General features: G+C 48.0%; 1 protein-coding gene across 45 annotated transcripts in view; it reads left to right on the top strand.

The window, feature by feature from the left end:
• Positions 1 to 24,276, top strand: part of SORBS1 (sorbin and SH3 domain containing 1) — a 221,161-nt gene that overhangs the window by 108,036 nt on the left and 88,849 nt on the right. For 18 of the 45 annotated variants that reach the window (XR_008616329.1, XM_055081458.1, XM_055081454.1 and 15 more), the window contains 7 exons: positions 67 to 162; positions 2,211 to 2,339; positions 11,552 to 11,578; positions 11,715 to 11,827; positions 16,562 to 17,278; positions 17,894 to 18,256; positions 21,918 to 22,062. Coding sequence is in view for 44 of the 45 variants with exons in the window: in XM_055081458.1 (XP_054937433.1) it covers positions 67 to 162; positions 2,211 to 2,339; positions 11,552 to 11,578; positions 11,715 to 11,827; positions 16,562 to 17,278; positions 17,894 to 18,256; positions 21,918 to 22,062 (1,590 nt within the window). In the remaining variant the exon portion in view is untranslated. The remainder of the gene's footprint in view (positions 1 to 66; positions 163 to 2,210; positions 2,340 to 11,551; positions 11,579 to 11,714; positions 11,828 to 16,561; positions 17,279 to 17,893; positions 18,257 to 21,917; positions 22,063 to 24,276) is intronic. The other 27 variants (XM_055081484.1, XM_055081488.1, XM_055081490.1 and 24 more) reach the window with 11 other exon arrangements.

The following is a 24,276-nucleotide window of genomic DNA, read 5'->3' as shown; positions in this document are numbered from 1 at the left end:
CTCCACTGCCTGAGTGTTTCCCAAATGTTTTTTCTGGATGCACCATTTACCCTTTTGTGTTTTCAGCAACTGCCGACCCTATACGTGCACGCTCTATTTCTGCTGTTAAAATAATCCCTGTGAAGACAGTGAAAAATTCTTCAGGCCTAGTACTCCCTCCAGGTATCTCTCCTTGGGTTGGTTTCTTTTCTTTTTTAATTTTTTAAAAATTGTTAGCAGATCATGCATGATCCTTTCTTCCTTCCTTCTAACAAAGACTTGGAGGCTTAATCCTTGCATGTTTAGGAGCCACTCCCTTTCACTTCTCTGGCTGGTTTCCTGTGTGTGTGTGTGTGTGTGTGTGTGTGTGTGTGTGTGTGTGTTTCTGTGAACCACCGGCAAGTGTGGAGAGGAACTGACAGGTGCCTTGCCCCTCCCCCTTAAGGAGAAGGTCAGTCCGGAGGCTGAACGTTGATTCCAGCCGGTGTAGGTCTGAGTCACATGGACGACTTAGGTTCCCCTTAGGGGTTCCAGCTCCCAAGACTTTATTTAAAACTCCACTGTCCCCAAGAACTAATGTGGCTGCACAGGGAATCTCTGAATTGGGCTGAACTTGAAGCAGCCCCCTTAGATGCCAAACCTGGCTGCGTCTCTGTGATGCTGGCAGGACCATTTCCCTGAGCACTCCCTCCTCTGCCCTGAACCTCACCAGCAGTCACTTCCTGCCTCTCCTCTCCAAGGAAGGGGGTGCAGTTCAGACGTCAGCTCTGGCTCATAGCTTCCTTCTGTACAAAATGAGACGAGTGAGGCCCAGGTGGCTCTTTATCCCACTGGTGGTTCTTTCAGGAGTTGGGCCAATCTGGCTGTGCATCCAGGACACTATGGATGGGCTGGGTTTGTCACTTTGCCCCTCACCCTTTTGAAAAGACCGTGAATCAATTTTGCCAATAGTTCTGTGACATCAGTCCCTTATCCTCTTGATAGGGTTGGACGAGTCAGATGCTCTCCAAGGCCGCTGCCCGCCCTGCCATACATTGTGTTTTTGCGCTTCGCTTTCAGTGCAAGAGGTGTTGACGGCAGATCTGTCCTCGTCTGTAACACTAATGATCGTTCTGTCTGAGCTGTCAGAAAGGGGGCTGCCAGAGTGGAAAGGAGGAGCGAAGAGGCTTGGCTTCTCTTGGCCCTGGTACAGGAATGGGGATGAGTTGGACATCTGAGCCCACATCCTGCCCGATGCCCACCTTAAACTTTACCCATGATCCCAGTCATGACAGTTTGAGGTCCAAGATCCAGGCTGTGCTGTGAGCAACTTGAAAAACTGTGGAATTCAGTTCAGCTCAGCTGTACAGAGAGAAACATTCAGCACGTGTACCTCCTAGGGCTGTGTGGTCTGTGTGGCTTTCTTGCTTCCCCGTTACTGATTTTCCTGGAGGATGAACATCCAGATCTTTTGAAGCCTATTTTGAAATTCTTCTCCATGCAGTTCTGAAAGATACCCTGGGTCTGTTATTAGGCCATTGTGAACTGTAGGAGAGGTCAGGGCCCAGGGAAGGCTCAGCTGGAAGTGCAGCGAACACTGTTCCTTGAAGGATTTAGCGTTTCTAGTCGTTTTCTTTGGTGTGAATTTTCTTCATTAAGTTTAGAATGTGAGGCTCTGGCCCTTGATCTTTCTCCCCAGGCAGCATATCCTGTCTCACCACTGCAGGGGGCTTGGCTTGCTGATACAAGGAGATTGTCTTTTGCTTTTCCGTTGGGGGGCTGCATGGAGCAGTGATTCTCTACAGAACCACCACCTAATTCCCTGTGCTGTCAACTTGCTCTTTTTTAAGAAGGATGAAGTGGGAGCTTGAGAAGTCTTTCATAAATTCTTTCTCCAACTGAGCCTTACTAATTGGTCAGAAGTCTGCTCACCAACCTAAACTTCATTTAATAAAAGGAATCAACCCGCTTTGATTTGGAAATGTTTACAGCTGACATTGTAACGCATCTATTGACTCCGAACTCACTGTTGCCTCCATTTCCTCCTAACCTCATGATGGGTGGTAAACCTCTGCAAATGTGATTTGTCCCTCTTCACCATCCACAGGTTAATTTTCATTGACCATAAGACTTTGCCTGTCTGTAACCAGGTTCATCTCATTCCCCAGCTGTACCAAGTTGCTGGCTGACTGTCGCTTTCATCCTCCAGGAGCCTGGGATTCAGTCTTCCCTCTTGGGTCTTTCTTTTTCAGACACGGATCCTACAAAAATCTGCACTGGGAAGGGAGCGGTGACTCTCCGGGCCTCGTCCTCCTACAGGGAGATCCCAAGCAGTAGCCCTGTGAGCCCTCGGGAAACCCCGCAAGAGGAAAGGAAACCAGGTGCGCTACCTCGGAGACCGGGGGAAGGGTGGGAATCCATCGGCTGCCTACCGATTCTCCCAGGGGCCCCTGGCACAGTCCGCTCCTTCTCGTCTCTGTGGTGGGTGCCCTAAACTGACAGGTACCCACTTGCTTCAGGCAAAGGCACGGCAGCGACCACTTTATTCTAGCTTTTGACGGAACGCGTGAGCAGTCTGCGGCTCTGCAAACTAGTTTAGGAGGACAGAGATGGCTTAGGGGCCTGGGGAGGGAGTGGTGAGATGGCCTCCAGGCTTGGCTTCTCTGAGCCCATCCCCCTTCTAGGAGCTCAGCTGTGACCATCCAGGTGGGGCTGGGGAAGAAGCCAAGGGAGACTGAAAAGTGCAGGCGGCTGAATGGCCTTAGCTCCCAGAAAGCGGGGAGGAACCCGAGGAAGCAGGGTCAGGAGAGCGTGTCTAAGGCCAACGCAAACTAGGAGCGGAGGGAGGCAAAAGCCCCCGCCCCTCGGGAAACCTGGGTGCCCAGAGCTCGGCGTTGAGGTGGACACCTGGGACTTTGGAATCTGACACACGGGGTTCATGTCCTGCTTCCACCACCTATTGGCTGTGCAGCCTTGGATGAGACGGCTGCTCTCTCTCAACCCTGGTGAACCCATCTGTCGGATACGGTTGATAACTGTACCTGCCTCGCCGCATCATTGTGAGGATGCAGTATGTCAAGGGTTTTGCATTGAGGTTTTGCATTTTCGACAAGTTCCCAGGTCATGCCGATGCTTCTGGTCCAAGGACCACATTTGAGAGCTATGGCCACAGGGGATGGGAGTTTTCTCCCATCTTGAAGGGAAGGAAATGGAGAGAAAATGAATTGGGGTGATGACCACTTCCTTGGGACCAGAGACATGCAAGCTCTTCTGGTACAGTCGGGAATAGTGTGTTGTGATAAGATGGAATTATACAGGATGGAGATGGTCAGTACCCAGCATCCTGGAAACTTGACTTTCTTTCTGTTCCCTGCCAGCTGTAACAGGTACCAAGGCAGATGCCCAAGGACGAGGCCAGGCTAGGGTTTGAGCACCAGCCCCGTTCTGGTATTGTCAGTCCCTGTGGAAAGCTGCTTTTTCCCTAGGCTCAGGGGAAGGCATGAGTGGCCTCCAGCACTATTAGGTTGAAAGTAGCTGCTTGGCTCTGTTTTCCTGAACCCATACCTGCCTCTTTCCCTACTGTACTTTGCCACTCTGGTCTCCAGGAGAGGTGGGGCCGCTGGGAAGGTCCATCTCCCAAGCTGGAGGACCTCTGGGAAAGAGAGAATCCTAAGGGATAATTTAAAGAGAAAGACCATACCTACAGCCCCATGGCCCGATAAAATGACCTATCAACCTCCTGGCCCTTCCTCTGGTGGTGAATGGGAATGGTGAACGGGAGGAGAGGGAGCCTTGAGCTCCCCCTGGTGGTCACAATGTGGCACTAACATAGAGCCCCAGTGTTATTCTTTACCTTGCTGTCTGTAGGTTTGCACTCCAGTGCAGTGATTTGAGCACTTAAGGAAGCTCTCTCTAGTCCCCAGATAATTCTATATCTTACAGATTTATAACAGATAATTTGGATTAAAAAAAAGATCTTGTTGGGCTTCCCTGGTGGCGCAGTGGTTGCGCGTCCGCCTGCCGATGCAGGGGAACCGGGTTCGCGCCCCCGTCTGGGAGGATCCCACGTGCCGCGGAGCGGCTGGGCCCGTGAGCCATGGCCGCTGAGCCTGCGCGTCCGGAGCCTGTGCTCCGCAACGGGAGAGGCCACAACAGTGTGAGGCCCGCATACCACAAAAAAAAAAAAAAAAAAAAAAAAAAAAAAAAAAAAGATCTTGTTTTAAATTGAAAAAAATACTCTGAAGGATTGGGGGATGGCTATCAGTCATTCACACCTTACAGTAAATTAATCTTTGTAGATTATTTTTCTCCAGATAAATAGAGGCCATTGAATCCAAATCAGCAGGCATTCCTTCTGCATCATATAGGTGCCAGGCATCACTGGGAGTCACCAGGAGTTGTGACGAGAAGGGAAGAAAAGGGGGAGAAATTGTGGTGCATCAAGTGAGCACCAGAGGCAGCTTGTTCCAACCAGAGAGTCGGGTGTGGAGCCCCAGTCCACTGTCATGCTTTCTGACCACACGTATGTCACACCTCTGAAGCACGTATGGAGTATGAGGGACTTGGGAAAGATGGTTTTCAAGCCTTTCTAGTTCCAGAATGCTCTGTGAAGTTGGGAAGTTTGGGAATTAAACTGACACAAACAGAGCCCTAGTCACTGGGGACACGTTCAGGATTGTACACTAGGCCAGTTTGGGTGGAAAGGAACAAGCTGGGGTTGAGTAGAGGTGGGGGGAAATTACACTGATTAGGTGTACAACAGGCTGGAATGAGTTAACACTGGAGGTGAGGATAAAAGAGGATGCACCTCCAGAGGTGGGACATTCAGGACCAGAGATCTTGTTCTCTTACCCTACTGGTCATTGGCCAGCATCCTGCTGGCCCTTGACTCTGGCTGGGTCCGTGCGGCTCCCCAGACCTCCTCATCCCTGCCTACTCCCTCCGTCTGAGCCTCTGGATGACAACTTGCTGGCCCACACCAAGCCTCTGAGACTTGACCAGCCTCATGAAAACAGTTTTGAGCAGCATTTGCAGGCAGCTGTGCTAGCCTGGACTGGGAGCCCAAGTGTGAGGCAGGGAGCCTTGCTTGGCTCCTGCCGAGGATTGGGCCTGCTTCCTTTTCCCAGTGTCTTCACAGATAGTGGGTGTCAGATAGCGTCCAGGTCTCTCCCCTACCACCAGGGCCAGCATCCGTGCCCCAGCTGCTCTGGCTGTCTCCTCTCGGCCTTGCTCCCTGGCTTTACCACATTCCTCCATCCCCGTAGATCTCCAAGTTGCCGATCATCTGCCTGAACTGGAAGCTTCGGTCTCACGTTTACTGCCCAGCACCTGTGGCCTGATTTCTTTCCCCATATGGCCCCTTGACACCCGCATTTCAGAGGTGGCCCCTATTTCCAGTCCTTGCTCCAGCTCCCTTACCCTGTGAGAGGTGGTCTCGCTCTCAAGTCACACAGTCCTCTCTCAAGGCTCAGCTCCACCACTTACTGTCTTGGTAATATGGGCAAATTAACCTTGGAGAGCTTCACTTGCCCCATCTGTAAACTGGAGATGATCTTAATAGAGTTGCTGGGATGCAGTGAACTCTTCCATCTCAAGCTATAGCACAGAGCCAGGCATGTACAAGGTGCTCTTGAATGGAAACCGTTCTAGTTACTGCGGATCAGGATGCCACTTAAAGACTTGCAGTAGTTTCTCGTAGAGGCTGTGAGGGTCTAGGCCCAGCGTGGTGGTGGTGGGAAAGAAGAGCGGGGGCCAAGCGAGAAGTGTATTTGGAGAGTGGAATGGCAGGGCTTGGCACAGTGTTTAAGGAGTGCGGAGAGGTAGGGCTCCATGCTGAGCAGGAGGCGCCTTCCCTGCTTGACTAGGAGAATAGATGTGGCACTCATGGAGATGCTGGATTTATGAGGGGAGTTGGAAGGAATGTTGGATTCCATTTCTTGACGTGTTGAGTTTCTTGGCAACAGAAGGAATTCTAGGAGGAATTTTCTAATAGGCATTTGGAAATTTGGAATCCAGGGTGTGGATTTGGGAGCCATTGGCATCCAAGTGAACATGGGGAGGGTGGAGGTGCTCTCTGAGACGGAGCCCTCGGAGTTGCCCAGTTTAAACCCAACCTCCAGGCTCCTGCCCTCAGTGGTAGCTTGACTCTGGATCCCTGACCACCCTCCTAATCTCTGAATGTAGACCTAGGTTTTGGGATCTGAACCATCTGGAAAGAACTACAGTAATCTTAATGCTGATTCCCGGCCTCCAAGAGAGGCCTCTTATTCCTGCTTCCTGGTATAATAGCTTGGCCAGGTTTGGGTAATGGCCCTGTTGGTTCAGGTGTGACTCCACCTGTGTCCCCAGGTCACGGTGGTCTTACTCAAGGGGAGACAGGGAGCCTGAACTGGTGGTGGGCGCTGTACGAAGCTTCCTGTCTGGTATGGCCTGGAGACCCTCAATCCCTGTGTTCTGACTCAAAAGCCAAAGTTCAGTTCGACACTTACACCTTATTCTGTGCCAGTCGGCTCCCATCCTTCCTGCCTGATTCTTGACTGCAAAGTTAGCTATGGATGTAAAGATTCCTGGACCTGCAGTCAACTCATTTCCTCACATTTGCTCTCCAGAAATGACAGTAGCAAAAAGATAAGAAAGTTGACCTTAAAATAGTTAGACGTTCCCTACCCGCCATTAACTAAGAGTCTTTTTCGTGAGCTCGTGTGTGAGAAAAGGGGGCCAAATGAGAAGTAGTTGGAGGCAAAAGTCCCCACAAGAGAAGACTCTCACTGTGACACCAACTGCAAGGTCAGGGGCTTCCCACAACCACTCTCAGGTTTGATAATTTGGTAGCAGGCCTCAAATAACCCATTGAAAGCTGTTACACCCACAGCTCTGGTTTATTACAGGGAGAGGATACAGATTAAAATCGGCTAAAAGAAGGAGTGCATAGGGTGGAGTCCGGGGAAGAAGGAAGCATGGAGTTGGTGTGGTCCCTCTCCTGTGGAGTCAGGACATGTTAGCTCCCAGCCCTGCGCGTGAGAACATGCTCAGAGCAGTGCCAACCATGAAGGTCATGCAAGCTGCGGTGTCCATGGTTTTCATTGGGGCTCTATTACATAGGCGTTATCCACTGCCCAAGTGGTTCATCTCACTCTCCAGTCCGTTAGGAGGTTGAGCTCAAAGGCCCCCAACCTAAGTCATGTTATTGGTTTAGCACAAAGACAGTCCTATCAGGATGACATTCCAAGGGCTTAGAGATTAACTCCTGGAAGCCAGAGGGCAAAGGGCAGACCTCCTTTTGGGGAAGAGTAAATTCTTTACCACACGGCATGAATAGAAATTAAACAAGGTATGGAGCGCTCTTAGACCCACTTTTAACACCTTTCCTCTAACTCTTGGATTCTCTCCCAGGAAACACAGATCTAAGTCAATGAAAAGTGTCCTGAGATCCCAAGAAGTAATCAGCAGAACAACCTTACAACAGACCAAAATGAAATTAGCACAGAGTGAGATAAAGGAAAATAAGTAGCTGTGGCCACAGGCCAGAAAAGATGGTATATAAAGAATAGATGGAGGAAAAGATAAGGCAAAATAAATTAAACTTCTCATGGAAAGGCTTGGTCTCCTCAGGGCTGCAAAACCTCCTGAGGGACCCAGCTTTCCAAGGCCCTCCTCCATCTCGGGAGCTCTGAGCTAACATTTACTGAGAGAAGCATTTTGACAGTCTCCCTCACCAAGAGTTAATAATTGATGATGATGTACATAAAATTTCACCTGCCTCAGACACAAATGGCCCTGGGCTGCTACCAACCTTCAAGGTTCAGAAGACTAGGTAACAGATGGAGGAGGATGAAACGTCAGAAAGGCAGTTCTTTTAAATAAGAAAGGAATGTTCTGAGGAGTCCTGGGAACTGCCTTTTTGGGGACAGGGTAAGGGGAACAGTTTTAAAGACTTGGAATGAGAAGAAAAAGTGGGTTGATTCCCGAGGATATTATGTTCTTAAGGCTATTTATCAAATGGCAGAAGTCAACTGCTCTAATTGCTGTGTCTGGGAAATTTTTTTCCCCTTATGCTTTGGATCCCGATCTTACTAAGCACATAATTTATGCCAAATACTTCCACTTAGTCCTCATGACGAGAGAGAAAATTTCTCATTTCACAGATGAGGCTATGTCCCTTGCTGCAGGATATGCAGTGAGAAAAACAGGATTCAAACTAGGCTGTCTGACGCCACAATGACAGTCCCTTTATGATACCTAAGGGTTTTGGAGGAACGGACTCACCTCAGCTCTCCACGACACATCTGTGTGCCAACATCACCTGAATAGAACCAACCCAGCCAAAGAGCAGACAAAATAACATGCCTCCACATCCATGTGCAAAGTTCACATCCTTTATTGATAGCCCCTCATCAGAACCTGTTGACGTAGAGAACAAGCGTATGGACACCAAGGTGGGGGAAGCGGGGGTGGGGGTGAGGGGTCGGATGAACTGGGAGATTGGGATTGACATGTATACACTAATATGTATAAAATAGATAACTAATTAGAACCTGCTGTATAAAAAAATTTTTTTAAAAGAACCTATTGACATTTAGTGCATGTGTGTAAATCAAATAAATTTGATAGAATGACTTGACGAAGCTGGACTAGAAATAACCTAGGAAGGAAGATGAGATCGTAAAAGTGATAGGTACAGGGGAGGAAGGAGAAACATTGGCACAGTGTGTCACCTGGTATCTGAAGGCCTGCGGGTGCAAGGAAATCTCGGGGCCAGGATCTGGATGGATGCACTAGTGAGTGTTAAAATGGTCACTTTTCCTGCTGTATAGCACAAGGAAGTCTTCTCAATACTCTGTAATGACCTCTATGGGAAAAGAACCTGAAAAAGAGTGGAAATAAGTATATGTATAACTGGTTCACTTTGCTCTATAGCAGAAACTAACACAACATTGTGAATCAACTCTACTCAAATAAAAATTTTTTAAAAACGGTCAGTTTTAAGACGTGTCATGTACCTGACCTCAGTAACCCTGTGAGGTGTACGTGGGGTAAGGATTATATTTTATAGATGGAAACAGTGAAATTTAGGGTGATTAACAGCTTGTCCTTGATTGCACGAGCTGCTACATCGCAGTAATGTGAGTAAAAAGTCCTGTAAATTTCCCAGCCATGTGGTTGGGACAAGAAGACAGACATCTAAGAATTGTCCCTAAGGGGGTGGCAGAAATGTGACAGGCAACCTGCTAAAAGAGTGTACAACTGAAACAGGTTATAAAAACCTCGTTTTAGAGGAGGATGAAATTTGCAAAAATGGATATGGTTTCCCAGAGTAAGGATGTTTGTTTTTGAGTGTACATTATTATGTCAGTGATTCTCAAAGTGAGCTTTGGGTTATGGACCAGCAGCCTTACTATAACTTGGAGACATGTTAGAAATGCAAATTCTCAAGCCTCACTTCTCCTCCGAGTCAAAAACTCTGGGGATGGGGCCCTGCGATCTGTGTTTTAACAAGCACTCCTGGTGACTCCGATGCAGATAGACTGCTGTACGTGGATGCAAATCACTTGAAACCGTTTCCCCTGCCTGGCCTTTTGCTCTGACACCCTTTGGCTTCCGCCACCTCCCTGGAATGTAGGCTCTGCTTTGTGGCAGATGGCAGGGTTGGTGGCCGTGGGTGGTGGACAGAGTGCTGCACTTGATTCTGGAGACCTGGGCCGACTGCTTTATCACTTCCAGGCTGTGACTTTGGGCCAGTCAATTGGCCTCTCTGTTTCTTCATCCATGAAGCAGAGTGATTACCTACCTCACAGACTTGCGTACACTGAATTAAATGCTAAATATATGCAAAAGTGGCCAACAGCGTCTGGCAGTTAGAAAGATGTTCGATCGGAAAACCCATCTCTGATCCCTGAGGAACGCACATTGAAATGGAACCTTGGGCTATGAGAGCTGCAGTGCTTTATTCCCCTCTTTATATAGGGTGAGATAAGGAGGCAACCAGAGAGGAGGAGGAAATTAAGGGATTGGCTCCATGAGGGGTTGGCAAACTGTGGCGCTTGGGCCTAATCTGGCCTATGCTTGTTTTTGTACAGCCCGTGAGCAAGGGATGGGGTGTGTGTGTGTGTGTGTGTGTGTGTGTATAATTTTTTTGGCTTGCCTTTAATTAGGCTCTTATGCTTTTAAAAGTGGAATCAATCAGAAGGCAAGGGTGTAGGGGAATAATTTTCCTATACTTTTCTTGTAAACTCAAATTCTCTGGAATAAAGCAGGCTTTGGTTTACTGTTCACAAGGTTACTTCTGAGTTGCAAAAGAAATTTCCCTCTTCAATCTGGGCTGCCACAATTGGACAGAAAGCATGAGGACGCTTTTTTCTTGCATCTGGGTTTTTATATTTTAAGGGTTGAAAGAAAAATCAGAGAATGTGCTATGTGAAAATTACATGAAATTCAAATTTCAGTTTCCACAAATAAAGGTTTATTGGAACACAGCCACCCTCGTTCACTTGATATTGTTTGCGGCTGCTTTTGTGCTACAGCAGCAGAGTTGAATAGTTGTGACTGAGCCCATATGGCGGTCAAAGCCTAAAGTATTTGCTAACTGGCCCTTTACAGAAAAGGTTTGCTAACCCCTGGGCTACATGGAAGATAGAGAATAGAGACAAGAGATGATGCGGAAGATGGTGGTAAATAACAAACATTGCTGAGCTCTGCCAGGCACTGTTCTAAGCATCTCTCATGCATTATATCTTTTAATTCTTAAAACAACACGTATGAAGCAGGCATATCGTTACCCCCATTTTTCATATGGGAAAACTGAGGCTTATAACTTGCCCAGGGCCACAGAGCCCATAGGTGGAGGAGCCAGGATTTGAATTGAGGTCCAGCTGCCTTCCCAGCCAAGCTTGTGACCACTGCGCCGTGCTGCCTCGCGGTGCTGGTCAGGTTAGGAGAGGTTTAGGGTCTCTGAGCTGCTCCAGGCAATGGATGGAGGGCAGGGTGGTAGCTGGCTGAAGGGGGACAAGGGTGCCTTGTAGTATGATGAAAACTCAGTGTGATTAGATTTTGAAATGTTTATGTAGCTCGTTTAATGGAAAGAGGAAAGGCAGGCAGCGAGGAAAAAAAGCCCTTATCACAGCAGATACCTTGGGGCTTAAATCATGTTCTCCCCTTTGCACAGCACCAACAGCCATAGAAAAAGTGCTTATCGATGTCTCCCTCTCCGGGTCTGTTAATTAGCCCAGGCTGCTGATGAGGAGAGGTCATTCTGGGCCCACGTCAGGCTTATAAAAGGGGAATGCTAGTTAGTGAGTCAGGACTGGACAGGAGAGTTCTGTGGCCTTTTTGTCTGTAAAATAAGAATGTCAAGAACAATTGTTTCTTCATTACTGTGAATGTGAGCCTTGTGTTTTCAAAGGTCAGCGCCTGTGAGCACATCATGGTTTAGAGTGGGTTCCTATGGTAATTAGACCATCGTGACTGAGGGCATTTTGTGTCAGGCAACGGGGTGCTGGAGTTTCGTCTTTCTGTGCAGTACGTGCTTGTTTCCTGCAAACGTAACCATTTCTGTTTTCCCCCCTTCTTGTTTTCATCCTTTCTGCACCACACGTAGTTCTGGAGTCAGAGAATTCCTCAGCAGGTATGGTTTCTCTTGCATCCTTTCTGTCCCTGCCTTCCACCAGGAACCCTTCAATTAGAGGGGAACCCTTCAATTAAGAGGGGAACCAGGGAGTGTTCCTGTGAGTGAGGGGTTTCTTCTTTTTTTCCTCTCTCAGATGAGTGGAGGCTTCCTTCCAAGTCTGATGCCAATGGAAACGCCCAGCCCTCTCCACTCGTTGCCAAGGGCTACCGAAGTGTACATCCCAACCTTCCTTCCGACAAGCCTCAGGTAGGCGGGCGCCCAAGGGCGGGGTGGGGACTGTTCTTGAGTCGTTTAGCTTGCACTTGTGACTTCCTGCTCGCCCAGCTGGCTGATGGACTGGCTTCTGAGTCCCACTTTTGGCCAACTCTGAAAAAGCCCCGGCAGGACCAGAGTGAGGGAGAAGTTGGGGTCAAGGGAAGCAGATGTATGGGATGAGGCTGGTCTGTACCAGGGTATCAGAAGCATAAGCCCAATATTCCATAGGTTTGAAACGTGTGTGGAAATGTTCTGAAAGAGGGAATGCCAGGTGGGAAAAAGGTCTGAGCCTGTTTTATAAAAACTCTTTAGAGCATAATATTCAGAAGGCGACTGCACTCTTGTGTTTATTTCATTAATTGGCTCGTGTTGAGGCTGTAAGAGTTTCAGCAGCTCCGTCCTTACAGATTAAGATCAGGGAGCTGTGGCCAGCGCGGAATCCAGCAGCCTAGAAGCAGGCGGAAGTCAGAACGGCAGTACAGCGGGCTTTACACTGCCTAGCGCTACCCTACAAAAGAAAGTGTACCCCACGTTGTACAACTTGCAGTAGGAATAATTTTTCTTAAGTTTTCCCCCTAAGTTGTTTTCCTCATCTTTCTTTCTTCCCCTTCCTGTTGCTACTTTGCCCTTTTTTGTTTTTGTTTTTTGGCTGCACTGTGCAGCTTATGGGATTTTAGTTCCCCAACTAGGGATCAAACTCGGGCCCTCAGCAGAGAGAGCGAGGAGTCCTAACCACTGGACCGCCAGGGACTTCCCTACTTTGCCATCTTGACGAAAGTAACAGACCCTGTTTTAATTCAGGCAATCTGTGAAGAGTGTTTTTATATAGCGGAGTAATATCCATGGAACAGAGCAATCCTTTCTTTTAAAAAGAGCTGCGCTGCTCAAAAACATGCGGCAGAAATGTGTTCCCTACGCAGTCCACCTCCCTGCGCCCGCCTGCCTTCTGTGCACATGCTCCCACAACTCGCAAGGAGCCCAGGGCATCCGCATGCCTTCCTTGCTCCCACCCCACTTCTCCGATAATCCTCTGGGTTCTGCTGGTGAGGACATAAAATTGCACTCGTCCCTGGAATGAAACCAAGTCCGAGATGATGCCTTCCTTACCCTTTGCAGACCCTTGTCTCCCAGGCGTAGAGAAGGTTGCTGAATCGTGTGCCAAGGCAGCACTACTCAGCCTCCCCGCCCCTACCATGGCCTGTCTCCTGTAGCTACTGCCACGTGCATGCAGGGCCGCTGGTCAGGGCCAGGAGCTGTGAATGGGGCTGGCCTCCTGAAGTCCTCATTAGACGCGGGATGTGGGAGATCTGTTGTCTGGTAAATGACTGGCCATAGTTTCCCTGTTTCTAAGACCTTTCCTAGCATCTAAGTCTGCTGCTGGTGGCAGGCACACTTCCTTCTTGGCGTTCTCCAGGTTGGATACAGTTGGCTCTGTATCCAGGGTAGGAAATAGTTCTGATTAATTCAAGGCAAGTGTAGAAGCACATCCTCTTCCACTATCAGGGTCTTAGCCCAAAGGGTAGCTCACTAATTCCTTTTGGCTTCTTAAATAGCTCTTCTACAGAGAGAATTTTAACGGCGTGTGAAGTAAATAAAAAATCCCCTTTAAATACATGTACTTACAGCAACTTTACTGAGCATTTGTTGTGTTTGGATCACTGTGTAAACATTGCCCTCAAGGAGTTTGTAAGGGTGAGCCTCATAACAAGGAAAATCATCCTGTAATATGGCCTACGAATAGTGTATGCATTTTCTCATCTGTCACTATCCGAGAATTTTCTTTTTATCTGGGTGTCTGAAAGGATACCTGGCATATTGCTGAGGTAGAGGTGTTATTCTGTATATTCAGTGTAAAACTGGCCATCCAACTTTCAAGAGGCTTTAGGTCATAGATTCATTTTCTGAAAGCAAAAATGACTTTGTCTCTATAGCCATTGCCAGAGCTGTAAGTATTCGCTGGCTTAGACAAAGCCAAGGCGGGCTGGCCTGCTGACTGCTCTGGCTTGGTTTCGGGTGAAGACAGCTCTCAGACACCTGCAGACCTAGCATCTCCTCCTAAGGATTGAGTTGGAGTCCGAGGACGCCCGGGCCAGAGGGGAATCCCATCTCCTGATGCTCCCACATCTGCCTTTCCTCCTGCTGCCCTGCTCTCCTCACCCGCAGCGACGCGGAATCAGGGCTTTCCCCTCTCTGACAGCATCATCTTGGGGATCCCCGGTGGAGGCAGGGATTGATAGTTTCTGGAACTGTACAGACTAGGAACACGTCAGATTCTTCAAGCATTCCCATTTTTGTCACCACCCCATCTTCTAAAAAGATAAATGGAATTTCATTAGTAGCCAGCTGGGGAGGCATGCCAACTGCCTAGATGGTTCCCACAATGTTTACAATAAAACAGAAAGTAGTTCCTTACATGTAAAGTGACTGTGCCTATCCCCCTCCTTCTCTAGAGCTAAAAGGAGGCCCAGGACAGGAAGGCCTTGGCTCTGAGTGCGTTGTCAGCACTGGGGAAGCGTCCTCTTTACAGGGTCAGAGCCCTGGGAAGGCTCAGGCCTGATATAATGCAGCCCTGGCACCTTATATGGCCACAGCCAAATTAAGTTAAAAAGTCACTGAAACCGATTTCTGTCTCTGGGCAAGAAGAAATCACATGTGGGACACTTGAGCTCGAAGTAAAAGTAAATTTGAGCCTAACTCAAAATTGCCTTTTACTTACCTCCCTGGCAACCATCATCAACTTACCCGCGGTCCCTTTGGTGCATGCTTGGTCAAGCGTTTTGTTTCTAGAGAGCATCATTTGAGTCTGTGAGTACACCCCAACCTCAGCCTAAGTTCACTGAAACCAAGAGAGTACATCTGGATGGTTTTGCTCCTACTAATGACTGAAAATACATTTTGTATTTTTGGCTGGTACACATGGCCACATTCCACTGGCAGAGTCCTGGGCACCCTGTGGAAAGGATAGGCATCAAGTTAACCTAGTTTGCTGAGGGATGGGTTGTTGACTGTCTCTGGGTTGATATTCTAGTCCAGACTCATACTTTATTCTCACTTATTTACCCTCCCTAGCGTCCCTTCCCCTTGCTGCCTGCACGCCACAAAAAATAAAAATAAAATACAAATAGGCCCACACCCTTGCACCCTCCCAGTTTGGGGTCACAATCCATTTGCCATTTATCAACCAAACTCTAATATACCTTACCTGTGCAATTTAGCGGAAGGTTCTCATTTTCTTCTCATACTGGGCTGTCTTTAAAGATAGGGGCCAGTGAAGGAAATCTAGGTGTCTTAACTTAGGCTGCTATAAGAAAATATCAAAGACAGATGATTTAATCAGCAGACATTTATTTCTCACAGCTCTGGAGGCTGGGAAGTCCAAGATCAAGGTGCCAGCCTGTTAGGTTCCTGGTTAGGGCTCTCTTCCTGTCATGTAGACAGCTGCCTTCTCACTGTGTCCTCACCTGGTGGAAAGAGAGGGCTCTGGTCTCTCTTCCTCTTCTTATAAGGACCCCTATCCCATCATGGGGTCCCACCCTCATGACCTCATCTAACCCTAATTACCACCCACAGGCCCCATCTCCAAATGCCACCGCTTGGGGTTAGGGGTTCAACTTATGAATTTGAGGGGTCACACATCCAGTTCATAACATTAGGAAAATAAACTTTCCTTATCTTCCTGGATTCCAAGTTGAGCCACAGGTTGACAGGTGGCTGTGCTTGAAATGAGGATCATCTGGAGATTTACCCCATTTCCTGACCCTCTGCCTCGCTGAGACCCAGGGAGGAGCTAGGGGCTGTGTTGAGGGAGAGGGAATGAGATGGGAGCTACAGTTTTCTAGCTCTGAGCCTGGAACAAGAGCTTTGGGCTTAAATCATGGGCCTGAGGCTGATCACCCCCTTTTAGGATTGTCTGTGCCTGGTGGGCTGGATGGGAATGAGGAACGGTCTGGAATTTGGTAAACACGCACAGTCCAATCCAGTCAGATGCTTCATTGCCTGGTCTCTTTGTTCTGGGTACGTCAAAAATGGGAGACTGCATGCTTTTAATCTCATGCCTGTCTTCCTTCTAATAATTCGTTCCATCAAATTGTTTCCTCTGAGACAAGAGCACGTGTGGATTCTAAGTCCTTAGCATTCTCTTCTTGGTGAGTTTTAATTTGTTATGCTTATGGAACTGAGTGCTAAATCTTAGTGACTCAATTGAGACGGCTGCCTCCTGTGAACAACTAAGGATGATTCTTCCAGTTGTCCATTTCCTGAGGGAAAAGAATGGAAGACACTCAAGAGTTGCAGGGAACTTAAACTTTTAAAGCTGAAGGTACAAAGAGGAAAATCTTTGAGGATTGGAGAAAACTGGGGCCGCTGGGGCTTCTTCTGCTGGCGTTTAACCCTTGGGCCCCCTTCTTGGGTCAGGAGGTCTCAGAGGGTACAAGTCAACCCAGGACTCGTGTCAACCTGACTTAGCACCTGGGCTGAGCTCAGCCTCCCTGTGATGTAAAGGAGAGTCAGGCCTGCCTCTCCAGGTGAGTAGGATTCAGTCCTTGGCTTTACCGCAAGGAAAAATGTACGGGCCACGAGGGGTCTAAGCTGAGGATTTGCTTAAAAACGTGTCCAGAATTGTTGTTTCTTCAGGTCATGTTGTGCTACTATTTCTAATGGTCATCCTTCTTTCCATTTCCCCTCCTCTTTCTTTCTTTTTATTGTGTCTTAAAAATACTACCAAAGGTCCTCTCTCCCCCATGCCCTCTCCCTCAAGAGGACTGCTTTGCATGGCAGCCCCCCGGCACCCGCAGTTCCTTCAAGGACTCCCTTTACCTGAGCTCACCAAAGCCGTACGTCCCGCCCGGCACCCCCAGCCAGCAGAGCCCCTCACGACCCCGGCCCGTCTCCGTCCCCCTGGCAGCCAGATCAGCACCCAAAGGTGTGCTGTGTCCTGGGCCCTCACTTCCGGGTTCCACGCTCCGCAGTGCTTGGTCCCACCCCCAGCAGTGCTGTGCAGTTGCCAGGACAGTTTATAGAGAGAATGTGAGCTCTAACCCACGTCATGAGGCAGTTGGGAATAAAAAGGTCAGCAGCTTATATGTACCTTGTTTATCCCATAACATTCGCCCCGTGGCATCGGAAAACCTCTCTGGTGTTGCACGTGACCCAGACAAAGGCACTCCCTTGGAAGCTGCGGGCACTCGAGCACCGGCCCCCAGCATTGCCTCCTGCACAGCCGGCACGGGGAAGCCACCCTCTGCTCTTCCTCCTCACCCTCCCAAGCTATTCTCTGACATCCGTAAGGATGCCTTTAGCCGTGGCGAGAGTCCTTCCCCAGGGACTCGGCCTTCGTCAGGAGACGCAGTGAGACCACCTGTGCTAGGCCCCCAGGTTACCTCTGATCCCGAAAACCGGAAGAGAAAAGAACCTTACCTTTTGCAGCCCCGTTATCCAGCCAAGGCAAGGAATTAGGAATGTTTGTGTGTCTCCCGCACCGTCTCTTTCGAAAACTCATGCGAGCAGCTTGTTTGTTTTCTGGGCCGCCCTACCTCCTTTTCCTCGTGAATGGTGCTGCAGCTTGAGGCTCAAACCCTTCTGTCTCAACATCTCAGCACAGTCCTCCCTGTGTCTCCCCGCCTCTCTTTTCTGTAAATACGTAAGTATGCTGGAGCGTGGAACCCGTAGACTAATAATGTGGTGAGCTATTGTATGTTACGTGTGTTTTGTAACAAGGTGCCAAAGAGACGGTATTTACTCCCAAGCTTTCGGGCTCTGCAAGCAGTTTTGGGGTTAAACACAGCCTGCCTGCCTGTTCTGTTGTTCTCTTTTTCTCAAGTGTTAAAAGGACTCAAAAATAGATGGGTGGAAAGTAAACTTGGATGGGGTTCCCTCTGTGTCACAGAGTATCAAGAGGCCAACTGGCTAGCACTGACTGTCTCGTGTACTCTGAGGAAAGGGCACTGATTAAATATTTCTCAGCGTACATCACTGCATGTCCGCTCTCAGCTGTTTAAATATGGAATTCCTTCTTCCCTGCCGTACCCCTTTACGTAATGACCCCCTTATTTCCTACAGGATGCCACTTCCTCCAGCCCAGCCCCGCCTGAGGTAATAGCTGTCCCTCTCTACCTGGTTAACACTGACAGAGGGTACGAAGGCACTGACAGACCTCCAGCATCTCTGGGGCCCCACGGCCCCCCGGTCCCGGCGGCCGTCCCTGCCGGCTCACCTCTGACCTTGCCGACTCTAGACGATTTCATTCCCCCTCATCTGCAGAGGCGGTCTCACCACAGCCAGCCAGCCAGCACTCCTGGCTCCCTCCCCCCCGTTAGCCAGACACCGCCATCCTTCTCACCACCGCCTCCGCTGGTCCCTCCGGTCCCCGAGGGCCTCCGCAGAATCTCGGAGCCTGGCCTCACGGGAGCTGTTTCGAGTACCGTAAGCTTGCTAGATCCCCTTCCTCACAGCCTTCCTGAATGTCTGCTCCCGGCAGTAAAGAGAAAAAAAAAAAAAAGAAGAAGAAAAGAAAGAAAAACCAAAAAACCCTTTCTCACTCAAGTACTAAGTTCTGAGAGAGATGTTGGCTGCCCTGTGCTTGTGTGATGACCGGGACCGTGTTTGCTTTCACTAGAGCATGCCTCCCCTGTGTGTTCCGTGGGCCCCTTGTGGCTGTTCAGCAACCTCTCTAGACCCTCTTCCTCTCTGTCCTGTTTGGAATGTACATCTTCCTGCAGAGCAGACCACCTCTGTGGCCTTTCCTTTGGTTAGCTGTGCTCTTCGTAGGCCAGGCAGATGTAGTGCGGAGAGCGGAGGAAAGCTGAGGAATTGCGTGGAAAAGCCAACAGTAGGCATGGTGCTGTTTAACAGGGAGCAGGGAGGTTCTAGGGGAGGGAAAGACTCCCTCGTGCTGATTTTGCAAGTAAGCAAACTCTCTTTTATATACAGCAATGGCAGAGAGTGGGTTTAAAAAAAAGTTTAATTGAGCAAATGGATATACAAGCCTGGTACAAGCATTAGCGCTGTTTCCTCAAAAGGCAGAAGATAGCTGGGGCCCCTGCAGGGTGGCTGCCAGGGGCTTTTGAGGCAAAACAGTACCTGCCCCAGTGGTCATGGGAAGTTAGAGTGTCCCGACACTTCAGGTCCTCTCCTGCGAGGGACGAGTCCCCATCGTAATGGGAAAGCCCAAGTGCTTTAGGGGAAAGGCCAAGTCAAAGGGCTCAGTCTGTTCTGCCCTCAGGAGCCCTGGGAGCTGAGAGACTGCAAGAACCTCAGCGTGAGTCGTAAAATGGGGACGCACGGATCTGTCGGGGCTGTGGGTGCAGTGGAACTGAGTACGCGGAAGTTTCTGATACGGGGCTCGGCACGCAGAGAGTGCCCAGTAACTGTTAGCTTTGGGGCTGAGGGGTTGCCCTAGCAAATGGACCAGAGCTCCCCAAAAATAAGTGGCTGACTAAGTAGCAGTTCATCATTGAGTTCCTGCCACGTTCTAGTTTTCCTGCTAGATTCTGTGGGCACAGCTGTGAACAGGATTTATCTGAGTGGTGCTTTGGTGCTCAAGTGTGGCGTACTGGGATCCTCTGAGGTTATACTCCTTGAGTTTCTGATTGAGTGGGTCTGGGGAGGGGCTGAGGACTGAGATTTGGTAACAGGCATCCTGGGGGATTCTGACGCTGAGGATCTGTGGACCACATTTTAAAATGTAGCAACCTAGTGGGTCGTGCAGTTGGCTGCTGGAATTAAACGTTCCTTGACATCCCTCTGCGGAAAGAGGTATGCCTACAAAACTGGCTCTAGTGGCTCGTTAAACTGAAGCCAGTCACACGGAAAGCAGGAAGGAAACTTGTTTTTTGACTTCTAAGAGAAATTACAGTGAGAGATCAGGCACGCCAAAGCTGGGAAAGGCTACATCCCGGGCAGGGTCCTCTTCTCTAATCTCTAGATACAGCACATCACGGTTAGGTGAGGACCTGGCCAAATGTGGCCCAGGAGCTTTGGATATCCTAGCTTTGAGCTTTTCCACTCAGCCCTGTTGGAGGAAAGTGCTAGATTGTTCGCTGATGCATTCTCCTCACCCCAGCTCAATTTATAGGTGCATTTAGAAGCCACTCTTGTTTTGGAGAGTACAGGCACAGAATGTTTCTCTGGAGAAGCATGTAAAGCAAGTCTTATTTTTAGTGCGCTAGTATATCATGAGTAGCTTTCTTGTGTACCCTACACTTTGTCATTTGCATAGATCTAGATTTTCATATTGAGTTTGTCTCATGTGTGCCAGGACAGATTAGTTGGGACAGTGTCCTCAATTTCTCAAACCTGTTTGGTCAGCCTGGTACTGACTTCCCCGGAGGACTTCCTTTGGCCCAATAACTTCTGGTTTGGCCCTGGGTACAAACAGAGTAAGAGGTGAAAAAGGAAACTGGTTGGATTCCTGCAATGAGTGAGAATTGTCAAGAGGAACAGGAGCCCCTGTGGATGGTGGCCAAGCCACAAGTTGATATCTGCTCCATCTGCAGTGATTGGAGAGTAAGAGGGAAGAAAATTCATGTTAATTGATCCAGGTTCTTTTAGCCAATAGCTATTTTTGTGATGTTCCAGAAATAAGATTTACGCCAGAGTAAAATTTGTGAGATGCTTAATGTTCACACGATCCATCCAGGCATTTATACTTTAAGGAGCTGTATGCCTGATTTTTTTTTGTGTTTCTTGGGTGCATTATGGCAGAGTTATCTTTATTACATCACTTGGGAAGTAAATTAGGAAAAGTGTAATTGTTTTTCCACTATACAAAAGAAAAAATTGAGATGAGGCACTTTTTGAACAAGATCATATTGTGCCTCTGGAGTCTTAGGGAAAGGTTTTATTTACTAAACTGAACTGCCACTCATAACTAACAGCTGTGACATTAGGGCACTTTCAGAAGAGGTGAGCTGACCAAGCCAGTGTTTTTAAAGGAAGCTCCTACTGTGTGTCAGGAGCTGTCCCGGGTCCTGACACTCACATCCTCTCTTTTGGTGGGCACGTGTTCTCTTGCTACAGAGGTTGTTCAGAGACACCTTTGCTGGTAGACGACTCCTGTCAGCCATGTGGCATTTACTGAGCACCCATGGTCTGCAAGGCATTGTGCTAGGTGCAGGGGGAAGAGGAGGAAGGGAGGCATAGCCCTTGTCCTGCAGGTACTTACAGAGCAGTTGGTCTCTGGTGGAGCACACTGACTGCTTTGAGCTATACTTTTATCCAGAAAGTAACTATCAGTCTTGTTCTTCAGACCTTTTGGGAATGACATTCTGGCTTGGGGGTCTGTAAACTTCAAAATAGAAACTTTGCAAAATTTATAGGCATGATAGAGGAAGCTGTCTACATATCTTTACTACATTTTGAGGTCCTATTTTCATGTGTTTAAAAACACTGCTGTTATTCCCATCATGCAGATTATAATGTTAGTAGTAATAATTTTATTGGTATTTCTGGCAGACACCTCAGGATTTCAAAGTCAGGATTTTCATAAGTCTTTACTTCAGAGATCTTTGTCAGTCAATATTAGAGTGAGAAAATGTCACAGTACGACAAGATAACGTCCAAATCTCAGAAGTAAGTGCTAGTAGGGTCGTTCAGTGGTGTAGGTAAGAGTAGCTTTCCAAGAGTTCCAGTACTTAACTCTTCCCTGTTCTTACATCAATGGCTTCTCGTCCTCACAATGTCTTGTGTTGCTCTAAACAAGTACTAAACTTTCCTGATTTTCCCCCAATTAAACCACCTTTTGTTCTCAGATTGCATTGGGGATTGCATGAGTTTTGCATGTTATACTTCTTCGAATTTGCTTTTTCAGTAACCGGATTGAGCCACAGTTATGACCAGATGAAAATAATGAATGACGTTGCTGAGACTTCGAGTAACATTTACCTTCTTTCTCTCCCCTTACTAATCCCAACAAAGAGAATAAACATTCCAGATTAAACTTCTAACTGGAATTAATATGTCTCACTGGTTACATTTCTTTTTATAATTAAGGTCCTTGTAAAGCTTTAAATCTCTTCTTTTTAAAAAGCGTTACCTCTTGGTTTCACGTAGTTGCAGTGAGTGACAACGTTTGTTTTCTTTTCAGGACTCAAGTCCTCTACTAAATGAAGTTTCTTCATCGCACGTTGGAACTGATTCCCAGACCTTTGCACCAGTTAGCAAGCCATCATCTGCCTACCCCTCCACGACAATTGTCAATCCTACTATTGTGCTCTTGCAACACAATCGAGGTAAGGGATCTGCAAGGAGCACCCTGCCCCCAGCTGGCTGGAGTCAGCCATAGCTGCACTGTGACATCTGGGGCAAGAATTCTGCCATTCCACAGCATTTTCTACAAATCCCATCTTTCCCCGAGGCCACCTGCCCCAGTTTACTCACTCCCACGACCCACAAAGTAGATCACAGCAGCAGACAGAGGCCCCTGTCTGGGCATGAGGTCAGGGGTCTGAATAAGTAAGTAGGTGACGTGTGTCCCACAGCCTGGGTATTCAGTTTTCTTCAGATGGGAGCTCCAAAAAGAAAGAAAAGACAGAAAGGAAAACATCTGCCCCTTAATTACCGTCATGAGAATTCTAGTCAGGGCTCTGCTAGGAAAATCCAGGTGCAGTAATACCTCTTTTAATTACTGTCCTAAATCCTGTAGTTCTGTGACATGAATTTTCTAGAAAGTAAACTTTTGAGAACCAAAATTAAAAAAAAAGGAAAACCTGGATGGGAAATTTTCTAGAATAGAAAACATGTTTTTGTATCTCTCAAACAGAGGCTTTTGAACTTTTCCTTAGTGACTCATGGCCTTCATTCTCTCCAGAAGTCACTGCACTGGGCTTTCCCTCAGTGGCACCCTCTGGGGACTTGGCGTTGGTGTGGCTTCTTGCCCCTTACCCTATGTGGCCCCCGACAGCTCTGCTGAGGGTTTTCATGTTTGTTTTCTAGAGTTTGTCTGACTGCTGCTGGTTGGTTCTTGCCTTTCTCTGAAGGGGTGTCATAGGGGAAACGGAGCGCGTTGAGGTAGTAATGATATATGTTGACCCTTCTGCTTTAAAATCCCAGGAGATGATTCTAAGTCCCAAGTTTTCCTTTTTGAAATTCCATAGAGGAATAAACTTCCCCTTCACAGAAGTCCTTTGTGGTGTGAAATGTGAAGTCTTCAAGCAGTTTCCTAGTGTAGAAAGGGCTCTTGAGTCTGAATTTCAAAAAACGATGGAGGTTTAATTATTTTATTTAGAGCTCAAAGCTCGGTACCAAATCTTCCTTTTCTTGACTCCCTTCTCGCCTACTTCATACTTTTCCTCCCCTCCCCTCCCTCTCTGTATTGACTTGGATGAGAATGGGACTGGAGTCTATTTTTAATTGTTTTCCATATTAAATGGAGTTTTCTATTTCCTGCCCCAAACTTGAAAAGCAGATGAATGAAACATTTTCTCTCACAGATATCCCACTCAAATCTTAGTTATTTTAGTAGTTTTATTTTTTTCATTCTCTGTGGTTCCCATATTAATTTTCACCCATGAATCTGTGTTCTTCAAAAGATAGAAAGGTCCCACCCCCTACACTAAGCTACGTAAGAGCCCGTTTTCCTTTCAGCGGTGCCATCCCCCTTACTGGCAGTAACTTTCTCTGCCCAGAAAGTGTCCATAATGCAGGACAAAGTGAAATTTTGGTTCTCTATAAACTTCCTTATGACTCATCTTTTTAGAAAACCCACTCAAATAGAAGCAAGTTAGTTTCCAGAAGGAAAGGCAGTTTATTCCCAAGGCCACTTGGTTTTTGGGAAATGCCAAGTGTAATGCCAGTTACTTCTGATGGCACCTAGTGAGACGTTTTGGGTCACAGAAGTGCCTGTAGTTCCTTTTTGCTTCTTCCCTGAACAAATGGAGTCTTCTTTATTTACTCAGATGCCTTTGGTTCTTGCCTTTCTCTTTTGTCCAAGTCCTGCCTTTGGGCTTAAACATCAGAATCGTGCAGCCTGAGTCACACATCCTTCAGAAAAGGGTTCAAGTACGTTTGTTGTTTGGGATTAAAAGGTAGCTTCCCCTATGCTCCTTAAGGAGGTGGGAAGAGTTGAGGAGAATGGAAACGCCTAGTGCAAACGGCTTTTCGATCACTAATCATCAACTCACTTTAGGTCAGGCATTTTTGGCTTCGCTTTGGAATTTACCCAGCTTGGCAGCCCCGCTTTGCCTCACAGAAAGTACCCATGAAAACAATTTAACTATTGCAAAGTCTCCTGAGGGAGTGATAACTCTGCTCCACTTCTAGAATTCTACTTTAGTCATCGTAAAAAAGGTTCCCTTTGTTCCTGCCTAGGCTGCCCCAGGGCATAGTGTGACAATAACCCTGTCTCCCCATGCCAGGCCCCCCTACTGCAAACAAACAGAGGGGCACTGCGCCTCTGGCCGGGCTCTCACGGTTGTGTAAACATAGCCCTTGCCCCTCTGGAGCTT

This window comes from Physeter macrocephalus, chromosome 20 (genome assembly GCF_002837175.3).
Source record: "Physeter macrocephalus isolate SW-GA chromosome 20, ASM283717v5, whole genome shotgun sequence".
NCBI classification, from domain to species: domain Eukaryota; kingdom Metazoa; phylum Chordata; class Mammalia; order Artiodactyla; family Physeteridae; genus Physeter; species Physeter macrocephalus.
Note: the sequence above shows the minus strand (reverse complement) of the source record. Positions and strands in the feature narration are given on the sequence as shown.